The 12,050-nt window shown below is 40.9% G+C and overlaps 1 protein-coding gene across 1 annotated transcript in view; it reads left to right on the top strand.

The window, feature by feature from the left end:
• The window catches only part of DNAH5 (dynein axonemal heavy chain 5), a 280,971-nt gene that overhangs the window by 166,429 nt on the left and 102,492 nt on the right, over positions 1–12,050 (top strand). Inside the window, exons 55-59 of the mRNA XM_064279684.1 lie at positions 689–956; positions 5,243–5,474; positions 7,348–7,462; positions 7,712–7,888; positions 10,772–10,975. Of these exons, the coding sequence (XP_064135754.1) occupies positions 689–956; positions 5,243–5,474; positions 7,348–7,462; positions 7,712–7,888; positions 10,772–10,975 (996 nt within the window). The remainder of the gene's footprint in view (positions 1–688; positions 957–5,242; positions 5,475–7,347; positions 7,463–7,711; positions 7,889–10,771; positions 10,976–12,050) is intronic.

The following is a 12,050-nucleotide window of genomic DNA, read 5'->3' as shown; positions in this document are numbered from 1 at the left end:
AAGCGCCATCAGCGATTAGGTGATCAGTATGAAGAACAGCTTTTCCTGTTGGGCTGTTGAAGTAAAAACTCCCAACCAAAATGGTGAGCTAGCATTTAATGCCAAAGTGTTCACTGAATGCTCCAATTGAGAAATAATAAAATACCTGGATTTTTGTGTATGTCCTTGCATAGAGGAAGACAGTGGTGGGTCAGTGGTAGAATCTTGCCTTCTGTGCAGAAGGTGCAGGTTCAATCCCCAGCTAGTGCACCTCATCACAGCCACCACCTGCCTGTCAGTGGAGACTTGTGTGTTGCTGTGACATTGAGCAGGTTTCAGTGGAGCTTCCAGGCTAAGACTAGGAAGAAAGGCCTGGCAATCTACTTCTGAAAACTCAGACAGTGCAAATCCTATGGATAACAACAGATTGATCCTGTTGTGCATGGGGCACTGTGGGTTAGGAGCTGACTCAATGGCAGCTGATTACAACAACAACCCCTTAGAAGAGAACATTTTGTAGTCAACAGTAGAATCATTTAGGTATTTGAAAACATGGTGCATCTTACCTTGAAGACATAAGGTGAATTTTCTAAAGATGAACCTAAGAACACAAATGGAGGAAAGACATTTTTATGTGCATTGAGTTATGTATTTTGATTTGTTTTCATAAGTGCCTACTGAATTTTAACATCCGTGCTTCTTTTTTAAGGTCTCCAACCTATTTGCTCGTGATGAAGTTGATGAGATTACTAGTGATCTTGCATCTGTCATGAAAAGAGAATTCCCTCGACGCCCTCCTACTAACGAGAACCTGTATGACTACTTCATGAGTCGGGTCCGACAGAACCTTCATATCGTGCTCTGCTTTTCGCCAGTGGGTGAAAAATTTCGAAATCGTGCTTTGAAGTTCCCTGCCCTTATTTCAGGATGCACTGTAGACTGGTTCAGCCGATGGCCTAAGGATGCCTTAGTTGCTGGTTAGTGTGGTGGAAATTTTTATACCAGTATTTTTGGCCTGAAATGTGTGTGTTTGCGGTGTCTGTGTGTATGTATGTATGCATTTACTTGCTGATTTCCTCCCTCCCTCCCTTTCTCTCTCCCTCTGTTCCTTCCTTCTTCTATTTTGGATTGTTTGCTTTCCTTGTACTGGGCTGAGCCAGAAGTCACTTTGCCCACTGTTCAAGGATTTTTGCCACAAGATGGCGCTCGCTCTTATTTAGTGGTTCATTTCTTTCCAGAGTGTGGCTGTCAGAGAATGAGATCTTCAATCTTCACCCCCTTGGGCTTGATGCTTGAAGGCTCTCAGTCTCAGTTGGGTCTCCAGGCATGTTCTGCCATGGCGTAGGAAGGTGCTGAGGTTTTAATCTCTTTGATGGCCTTTGTGTTCCTTTCCAGTGTCAACCACAGAGTAGTTTAAGCAGAACCTCTCTTGCACATTTCCTTGTCACCACTGAAGTGCTGGATATCAAAGACGAAAGCCTTACCTAGCAATCCTGGTCGGTTTCTGTCCTTGAGAAAAGATGTGGGCCAGAAGTGTTTTGTGACTGGACTTCTTGCTGCTTCTGCCTCTGTCTAATCGTTCATCCTGTGTAACATCAATGTCTCTTTTACTCTGTCACTGAAACTGGGACATAAACACAGCCTAGGAGATGTTCTAAATTATTCATTTAGTTTACAGGCTTTTTTTTTTTTTTGCTTTGGGTGAGAAATAGTGGATATTTTAAAAGAAGTAGATACTTAGGTGTCACCTCTGACTTTATCAGAACCATAGGAGAACCTTGATTCAGGGCAGCAGTTTTCAAACTTTTTGTCTGATTAATATTATTATTTTTAAGCAGTAGGGCCCAATTTCCATAAAATCTTACAGGTATCCCTAATAGGTAAAACAGTGAGGAGTGGAGGGGAGACATGCTCTCTCAGTCCCCCAGCACTGCCACCCCCACCCCCTGCTTCTCTAGCTCTGTAGTATCCAGTGTGAGAACAATGAATTAACCAGTCTTCTCCCCTTTACAGATGGAGAAACTGGGGACAGTGAAACTGAGGGACTTATCAGAGATGCAGGAAGCCAATAGGATCAGGACTGGGGCTACCAGCTCCTATAACATTAAAAAAAAAACCCCAAACCAAAACAACTCTTATCCACTGGGGAAGTCAAGTCCTTACCACATCACTGTTGACAATAATGATTTTCCAGTCCGTGGCTTTCAACATAGACTATTTAAACGTGTTTGAAGTACAAATGGATAGTATGGTTTTCTCTTTCGTCTTATAAGATTTGAGAAAAGACCGATGACTTTAAATGTGAAGTCCTATGAAAATGTCAATATAACCTAAAGTAAGAATTTAAAATTCCTTGGAGTAGGACAGAAATGCAGAGACAAAATGACAGTATTTAAGAGTTATATTAAAATTTACAATGAAATATGATAATAAGGATGCAAGTACTCTGTAAAACATCAAGTAAAGTATTTCTGTTGACAATAAAAATTACAGTTTCAGATGACAGATGCCACAGTATATCATAATTAAGATGATTTCATTTAAATTTGGTTCCTATTTCAATCACTTCTATTACAAGACGAAGCTGTTATTGTCCCTCTCTGTTAATTTCTACTCTTTGAGTGTATCAATTAGGAATGTGTTTGAGAAGCAGTGACATAAACAAGTAGGGGATTTATCATTTTCTTCTCTACCAAGAAAAAGCAGAGGCGTGCAGCCCAGGACAATGCTGTTGGGTACGTTGTTCCTTCTACCTGGCTGTCATCCTTAGCTTGCAGGTTTTATCCTCATAGGCACAAGATGGCTGCTGCAGCTCCTCATGAAATGTTGCCTTTTAATTCGGGCCAGTACTCTTCCCCAGGAATTTTTTTGCCTACATGTGATTTTCCAGAATGGGGTCACCCCTAGTTATGAGAGAGTGTGGGGAATCAAAGACTTGGGCAGATTGCTACCCTGAGCAAAATCAGGATTTGTTTAGTAAGAAAGAGAAGGGATAGCTACTGGTGTGTCCTCCTCACTTTGATAGAGAATACTTCATTTTTTTTTTTTTGATTTGAATGGAGTGGTAATTTGGGGACACCAAAATTCACCAAAATTCAAGGACTGACCCAAGTGTCCTTTCCTCTATCCCCTACATGTGGTTGTTAGATGCCATGGTGTTGATTTTTCACTCATATTGACCCCATATGACAGAGTAGAACTGCTCCATAGGGTTTTCTTGGCTGTAATCTTTACGGAAGCAGATCACCAGCCAAACTTTTAGCCATTGCATCTCCAGGGATCCTTACCTCACACCTACCTCATCTTATTCCCCATCAAGTGAAGAACATAAAATCAAGATATCACCTACACTGATCTCAGACATCAGCCTGAAGGCAGGACTGTTCTGTTATTTGAAGGGTCTTGGGCCTTGAATCTGGCATTGCTGCCTTGGTAATTGGACATTGAAGATGATGGAAAGGTTTTCCATGGCCTCTTGTCTGAGACTTTGTGGGCTTGGGTCAACCTACAAGGGAGTGCCCTGGCCCTTTTAATAACTACTCCTGTGCCGGAGATTGGGAGTCTATGGAAAATATACTTAAAATCCATCTCATCATTTTTATTCTTTTTGACTTGTTTGGAGAAACAAAAAGACAGCTTGCTACATAAAGAAAAATGGTCACTCTGTTGATGACCTCTGTTCATGTAAGAAGGAAAAAAAATGGTAAATACCAGGAAGTTCCCAGAAATTGGTAAAGCACATAGCATGCTGCCTGACCCCAGAGAATATTGCAGCCAGTGTGGTTATACCTACAAAAATTATCCTAAGCAAGAATTGTTTTCATGTTTCAGTGCCCTGATTTAAACTTTCCAGAATTTAAGCTTGGGATATTTATAGTGGCTTCATTAACTTACATAAGAAAATATGACTTGTGAGCATCTTAATTTATTGCCTTTCAGTGTATGGTAAACTGTAATTGTAACCAAGCTAATAAAGGACCTATATTATTTACACAGATGTAAATACTAAACCAAAAACTAAACCTATTGCTGTCGAGTCAATGCTGACTTATAGCGACCCTATAGGATGTAGTAGATCTGGCCCATGGGGTTTCCAAGGCTATACATCTTCCCAGAAGCAGCCTTCCCCATCTTTCACTCACGGAGTGGCTGGTGGGTTCCAACTGTCAAGTGCCTAACCACTGCGCCACCAGGGTTTTTTAGATGTAAAAACTGCCCACAATTGCTATATTAAGAACTTAATTTAGTAATCAGTTACTGATGGTGAATAGGTATCGTTCTTTATTTTTTTGCTAACTATCACCTGTTAGGATTTCTCGCTTGATGCCTTCTCTTTCCTTTTTATGGGCTGTATTTTCTACTTGCAGCTTGCATGTACATTGTTCAATACTTAATTACTTTTTAAGCAAACCCATAGACCATTTCTTCTAAGATACGTGAAGATGGTGGTGATAATTTTTACCTGCATTACTCATAGACCTTGCAAATTTCTTGGGGTTAGACCAAGTGTCATATTGCTTTCTTACTCCACAGCACCGATCACAGAGGTGAATGTGCAGCAGACACACAATATATACATGGTGACTGCTTAGCTCTGATTTTATGCTTTACTCTGATAGTAGGAAACGCTGTCGTAAAATTAGTCCTGCATTTGGCACTGTAGGAGAGGGAAAGATCTCCAACAGAAGATTTCTACCCAAAAATTTCTAAAGGTTGCTGTAAATTAGAATGGGCCACAAATGGCCAGCTGCCATGTTTAAGAACAAGATGGTCTGGACAAAAAAATTTAATGATGAACGTTTTCACATGCCAAATGCAGTCAGTACCTGGGGTTATTAAGGGTATGACAGGTTCTGAGTAAAATAAATAAATAAATAAATGAGATTGTTAACTATGACTACCAGGTAGGCACTGACTTCTGAGTTATTTGTACCACTTTTGTTCTTATGTAAACCGTAAAACAGGTTGGCTGCTGACCAGACCCTGCAACTATGTAGAAGAGGCTTCTTTGCAGGAGCACCAGAAAACCAAGAAAGATGATAGGCTTAAAGTCTTTTACAGCTTTTTAAATGAAGGGGAAAGGAAAATCATTGATGTCATAGGCCTGGGGCTGAAAAGGCAGACTTAGACCCACCTTGCTGGAGCTACAAAAATGGGATGTAGTGCTAAGAAATGTCTAAGTCTGTTCTAAAAATAGCCAGTCAACTTTTAGAATGGCAATTCACGGTCATCTTTTACAAACTGTCTTCTTTACTTCTCCTAGTGTCTGAACACTTCCTCTCATCCTATGATATTGACTGCAGTTTGGAAACCAAGAAGGAGGTGGTCCAGTGCATGGGCTCCTTTCAGGATGGAGTGGCCGAGAAGTGTGTGGATTATTTCCAGAGATTCCGACGTTCTACCCACGTGACACCCAAATCGTACCTGTCCTTTATCCAGGGGTATAAGTTGATATATGGAGAAAAGCGTGCGGAAGTGCAAACCCTGGCCAATAGGTAAGTGTGAAGTTCAAATATGAGATTATTTAAAAATGGTGGTTCTCAGCTAGGGGCAGTTTTACCCCCAGGGAACATTTGGCAATGACTGAAGACATGTTTTGTTTTTATAGTTGGCAGAGGGTGCGGGGGGCAGGGTGTGCTACTGACACAGTAGACGTCAGGGATGCTGCTAAACATTCTGCAATGCACAGGACAGCCTCTTGCAACAAAGAAGTATCCTGCCCAAAATGTTCCTAGTGCCAAGGCTGAGAAACCCTGCTCTTGAGCCTACCCAGAGGATTGTTTCAGGGGTCCTACCATGGACTGCCAAAAGAACGAACATATCTGTCTTGGAAGATGTACAGCTAGAATGCTCCTTAGAAGCAAGAATGGTGAGACTTTGTCTCACTTACTTTGGACATCTTAACAAGCAAGGACCAGTCTCTGGAGAGAGACATCATGCTTTGTAAAGTAAAGGGTCAGCGAAGGAGAGGAAGAGCCTCAAGGAGATGGATTGACACAGTGGCTGCAACAGTGGGCTCTAACATAGCAAGACTTGTGACGATGGCACAGGACTGGGCAGCGTTTTGCTCTGTTGTACGTAGGATCATTATGAGTTGGAACCAAATAGACATCACCTAACAATAAACAGCACCTAGGAGCTTTATTGTTACCCAATAGTGTGAAATGTTGCCAAATTTTTGTGTGGCTTACCACTTTCTATGATGAGGCATTGGTGGTTCAGTGGTAGAATTCTTGCCTTCCATACAGAGACCTGGGTTTGATTTCTGGCCAATGCGTCTGATATGTAGTTAGATACCACCCCTGTGTCATTGGAGGCTTGAGTGTTGCTATGATGCTGAACAAGTTTCAGTGGAGCTTCCAGGCTAAGATGGACTAGGAAGAAAGGCCTGGTGATCTGTTTCTGAAAATCAGCCAATGAATACTGTATGGATCACAGTGGTCCAATCTGTAACCAAGGATGGAGATAGTGCAGGACCAGGCAGCGTTTCATTCCATTGTGCATGGAGTCACCATGAGTTAGGCGCCAACTCGACAGCCGCTAACAGCAACAACCAACCACCTTCTGTGATGTTGAGTGATACAGTGATAGAAATAGTACACCTGAAAGGAAGGATGCAGACATCCTTCCTCCCACTCTGTCCGTTCCTTCTGAGTGACTAGGGTAGAAGGGCTTGATATACCCACCACATAGTGAATACCCCACTTGACTGAGGTTTGTCCCCAAGTTCACTTTTCTACTTTTCTCTTTGTGAACACCCAGATCTTCTGTCTGGGTTTGACCAGAATCAGCCATGGCTGCTATGTTAAGGATCCCTCTGTAGGAGCTTGGACTAAATGACTTCTGAGGCCTCCAAACTTTGGTGTCACAAAATTTCAGGTTCAGTCAGATATCTAGTCCTTTCATGGGGCTATTCTGATGGTTTTGTTTATTTTCTTGATTCCCCAATATTTCTTCTTTTAACTCTATTAGCCGTGAGTTGGAATTGATGCAGTGGTAACTGGTTTGGTTTTTTGGTTTGATTCCTTTAGAAAAACAGAAATTATTTATTTTTCTTTTTGCATGGTAGGGTTTCAAGCATTTGAAGTCTATAATTTAACTAAACTTCATTAAGCATGAGTCTTGCATGATTCTAGACCCACTGTTGTTCCTCATGTCACGCAGACTTACTCTTCCCAAACATGGTCTCTGAAGAACATACAAATGTCTTTGGTCTGAAATCAAGCCTGGTTTTATATCCTTCTTGTCAAACTCTCTTGGGCTTGATATTCTTCAGATATCACCATTACTACTCATACTTGTATATTTGGAAAATGTGGCCAAGTACCACAAATTTTAACGTCGCTTGCTTGGATTTTTCAATCCCAGAATGAATACTGGATTGGAAAAACTAAAAGAAGCTTCAGAATCTGTTGCAGCCCTGAGCAAAGAGCTAGAAGTGAAAGAAAAGGAGCTACAAGTAGCCAATGAAAAAGCCGACACGGTGGGTGGACATTCACATGTGTGCCATATCGGTTTTGAACTCCCAGTTCTCAAATGTTAACGACATGTGCATAGTTACAGATATAACTGTACAAACATAAGATTTTTTATTTCTATTAGAATAAAGTGTTGTTAATTTGTATGAAGAATTGGGTAAGTAGATAGAACCAATAAACCAAGGCAAAATTTGCCTTTTTGGCTGGGTTTTTGGTAACTTTTAAGGGGATAGTTTTTGTTTTATATGATTTAGGTCTTAAAAGAAGTGACAATGAAAGCACAGGCTGCTGAAAAGGTCAAGGCTGAGGTCCAGAAGGTGAAGGACAAGGCCCAGGCCATTGTAGACAGCATCTCTAAAGATAAGGCCATTGCTGAAGAAAAACTGGAAGCAGCAAAACCAGCTTTGGAGGAAGCAGAGGCAGCATTGCAGGTAAGTCTATGTCACATAACAGATGTCAGCTTTAGAGTCTGGGAGGAGGACTAAGGCAAAAAGATTCATAACAACAAGAACATTGCTCTACTGGTTCAGACCAAAGCTCTAGCTACTGAGATGGTTTCAGGTAAGGTTTTCTGTTTGGAGACTACATTAGCTCTTTATAGGTTTTGCATATGCTACTTAGCGTCTCATTTTCCTCACTAACATAAGTCCACATAATACATATGACTTTCTACTCTTTTGAGGCAATGAAGATGCTACCTTCACTTTTTTTCTTTCCTCCTTTTCACAGTACTCTTATATATTGATGTATCTTTCCTTATTCTTTCTCCATTTTTCTGTCACTAGCTAAACTGTCCTGACATCCTTGACGTCTTCAAGAATTTTCAGTCTTCAGTTTCTGAGACTTGCGGGCACATTACTCCCTTTTTGTCTCTCTGGCTCCCCTGAGAGTTTCAGATCAACACAGAGAAGACAATGATACCCAGTACCCAGTGCCGTCAAGACAATGATAGTGCGGAGAAACTTAGAAAACTTAATTAAACACATGATACCTACTGGCATCATAGGAACAGAGAATTTGGCATCTAAGTTCTCGTTTAAATGGCTAAAACTTTCCTAAGATATAAAAAACTCAGCATCTTTTTTGAAATTATAATATGTTTTCCAGTATCCTCCTAATTCATTGCTCCCTATCATCAAAGTGTCCCACATCCCATAATACTCAGTGCAGAAATTATCAGATCGGGGTAATGTCATGGGGTGTGTAGGAGAGTTTTTGATAATTTCCCTTATTGGTCCTGCCTGCCGTGTTTTTGCCTCTTTGTGAGCTCTTGAATTGTGGTACTACCAAGTTTACTAGGAAACCCTGGTGGCGTAGTGGTTAAGAGCTACGGCTGCTAACCAAAAAAGATCAGCAGTTCGAATCCACCAGGCGCTCCTTGAAAACTCTATGGAGCAGTTCTACTCTGTCCTACAGGGTCACTATGAGTCGGAATCAACTCAATGGCAATGGGCTTTTTGGTTGGTTAAGTTATACTAAGAAAGTTCTAGGTCCATCCAAAGTCTAACATGTTGACATCAGGTTACATACATCTATATATTAAATAAGGCAGCAGCAAAGGATGGTTCTCTTCCTCGCTCAGTGCTAATCTGGCTTTAACCATCTCTGAGCAAAAATACAAAATGTCTCCAGATATTAACTAACTATTATATTTCCATGGTGGGTAGGAGATTAAATAATGGCCATGTTGCTTTGCCTGCAGAGAAAAGGGAATTCAATTCTTAGCGGAAACAGGTTAAACTTTAGACATAACCCTTCTCACCCCGACTTCTTTTACCTGGTTGAGCCCAATTCTGTTTGAAATTCTCTCTTTAAAGCACAATCAAACTAAGCATGGTTCGCCTTCTCATTTTACATAACTTTAATTTGACCTAACTTTCCCCACTGGCTGCTATCGTATTTCTCTCCTTCCTTCTATATATAGCCACACATCTCAAATAAAGGTCTATATGCCATTTCCAGTTGCTTACCACAAACTCTCCTTAACTTCTTATTGTTTGGCTTTCATGAATGCATGTCTATTGAAACAAAGCTTTTTAAAGTATCCAGTTACATCCTAATTACCATGTTCAGTGTTTTTTTTTTCCCTTCAACCCTCAGAGAAAAGATCGTTAACTTTGATGAGAAGGTATTGGTTACCTCCTTTTGACAGGGGGGATGCAAATGCAAACAAAATGAAAGGTTTTCAAGGACTGGAAGGAATGAATGTACAGTACTTGGTCTAGAAATAGGACTGTGTCATGTTCTTGTATTTAATTTTTTTCCCCATTACTTATTCCGTAGAGAGTTTAAGAGACTAGTTATTATCAACCAAAAGGGCAGTGGGTCTATGTGAGTACAAAATAATTTATAAGGATATCTATACTAGAAATGGAACAAAACTTTTCTAAGAGCTTAGTGAAATTCGCGTTGCTCAAGTTCCTTTGTTTAAAGGTCAGTTCCCAGCTAAGAAACGTCTAATTATTCAGTCTGTCAGCCCTGCAGCTCGCGGCTAGTGTCATTCCTCCGTGACAAGTCTGAGTTGCTTAACAGAGAGAGAGAGGCAGGTTCTTGACCTACATAAGTAATGAGTAAGAAAGCACTGCAAGTAGTCTAGGTGTTTTTCCGAGTTTAGAATCTCCAATATCTACTTAAGTGCTGAGTATCCTTTTTCTCTCAGGTCACACGTTTCCTTTCCTGACACAGAGTGGTCTGTACATTTCAGAGCAGTCACAGCTCCTCGCTTCCTCTCCGGCATTTCTCTCTGCTTGCTGCCAGCTCAAATTATAAGAAGTGGAACTTTTCGAGACACACATCTTTTTATTTTTGGATTAAATACACACCTGGAGCCATGGAGGCTGGATGAACCCCTGAAACTATTGCCCTGAGATAATCTTTAAACTTTAAACCAAAAATATCCCTGAAGTCTTCTTAAAACCAAACAATAGTTTAGTTTAAGTAGTAAAAATTGCCTGCCTTGAGCATTATGCTCTTTTAAGAACTATCTACGTGAGGCCACATTGATAACAGCAACTCGAAAGGATAGATAGGAACCTTAGGGGTAGTGGTTTTATGTTAATGAGGAGGGACAACTCAGAAAAGGAGGGGGAGAATGGTTGCACAACTCGAAGACTGTAATCAATGTCGCTGAATTGTACATGTAGAAATGGTTGAATGTGTATATGTTTTACTGTCTATATTCTTAACAACAACAAAATTAAAAAAAAAAAAATGCTTGCTGGCCTCTGTTGAAAGGTCAGCATTTAGACGATCAAGGTTTGCTTGTCTGCATGTTCTCGCCTGAGATGGGATGATGAGGCCCTGTCATTCCCCAGACCATCAAGCCCTCCGACATCGCGACAGTCCGCACGCTGGGCCGCCCCCCGCACCTCATCATGAGGATCATGGACTGTGTGCTGCTGCTGTTTCAGAGGAGAGTCAACGCAGTGAAGACGGACCCGGAGAGAGGCTGCACAGCTCCTTCCTGGCAGGAGTCGTTAAAACTGATGACCGCAGGGAACTTTCTGCAGAACCTACAGGTGGGTAGCTCAGTAGCGCAGGACTAGGAGGAGGCTGACCTTCATGGGAGCCTCAAAGTCCTCGAATAGAACACGTTTCTACACCAAAGTCAACTCTACATGCATAGTTTGAACATGTGCCTAAGGATTTTTTTCCAAGTACCATTTTCTCTTCCAAATATAAGGCATCATAAGCATTAGTGCTTTTCTTCACAGATTTTAGGACTATTAAAACATCATCAGTGATGTAATTAAATAGAAGTTAAAAGAAAATTATCAATTTCAGGAAACTACATACACACACACCGCCTAGGGTTTCCAAGCTCTTAACCACTGTGCCACCAGTGCTCCCATACATATATACATACATACATGTATATATAGCATACATGCATACGAGTGTGTACCTATGTTTATACTTTTCAAGTCCCAGAAATAATAATTCATGTCATTAGCAATTTGTGCGTCTCAGATACAGGTCACTCTCACATTTTTATTAACCTTGTAGCTTTTGGTGGAGCCAGTCCTTTAACAGCTTGGAGAATTTTTTCTTTGTTTGCAAGAATTGTCATGGCTATGGAGTGTGACAAGCTTAAACTTGCCACGTCCCTTTGTCCAGTCAGGATTTCTGAACTCTGTTATAACCTTATGGGACCACAGATGTACATGGGATTGGACATTGCCCAAAGGGACATTATATGGTGCATGACCGTAGTGTGAACTCTTTTGTTTTGGCCTCTTTCATTCAACACGTGTGTGAGATTCATGCTTTTTGTTGCATGGGGCAGTATTTTTTTTTTTTCATTGATGTGTAGTTTTGCAGTATCTGAACTTGGAATGGTATACAGTAATATTTAACAATTGATTCTCCAGGGGGAAATAGAAGGGGGGGAAAAAAAAGGAAGAAGCAGCAGCTCTAATTTGTAGTGATTGCCATGTTCTGTGACATAATTATTCCCACCCTGGCCAATTTCAAGCTACCACTGTGACATCACCGAATGCGAGTTGGGAAGACGTGTGCCACACAGTATATCTACCCTATAGATACAGTAGATGTAAATGACCTCAAAAACATAGTAAAATAAGTAGAAAATGT

The sequence above is a fragment of the Loxodonta africana genome, chromosome 2, assembly GCF_030014295.1.
Source record: "Loxodonta africana isolate mLoxAfr1 chromosome 2, mLoxAfr1.hap2, whole genome shotgun sequence".
NCBI lineage: Eukaryota > Metazoa > Chordata > Mammalia > Proboscidea > Elephantidae > Loxodonta > Loxodonta africana.
This window is presented reverse-complemented; position numbering and strand designations above follow the sequence as displayed.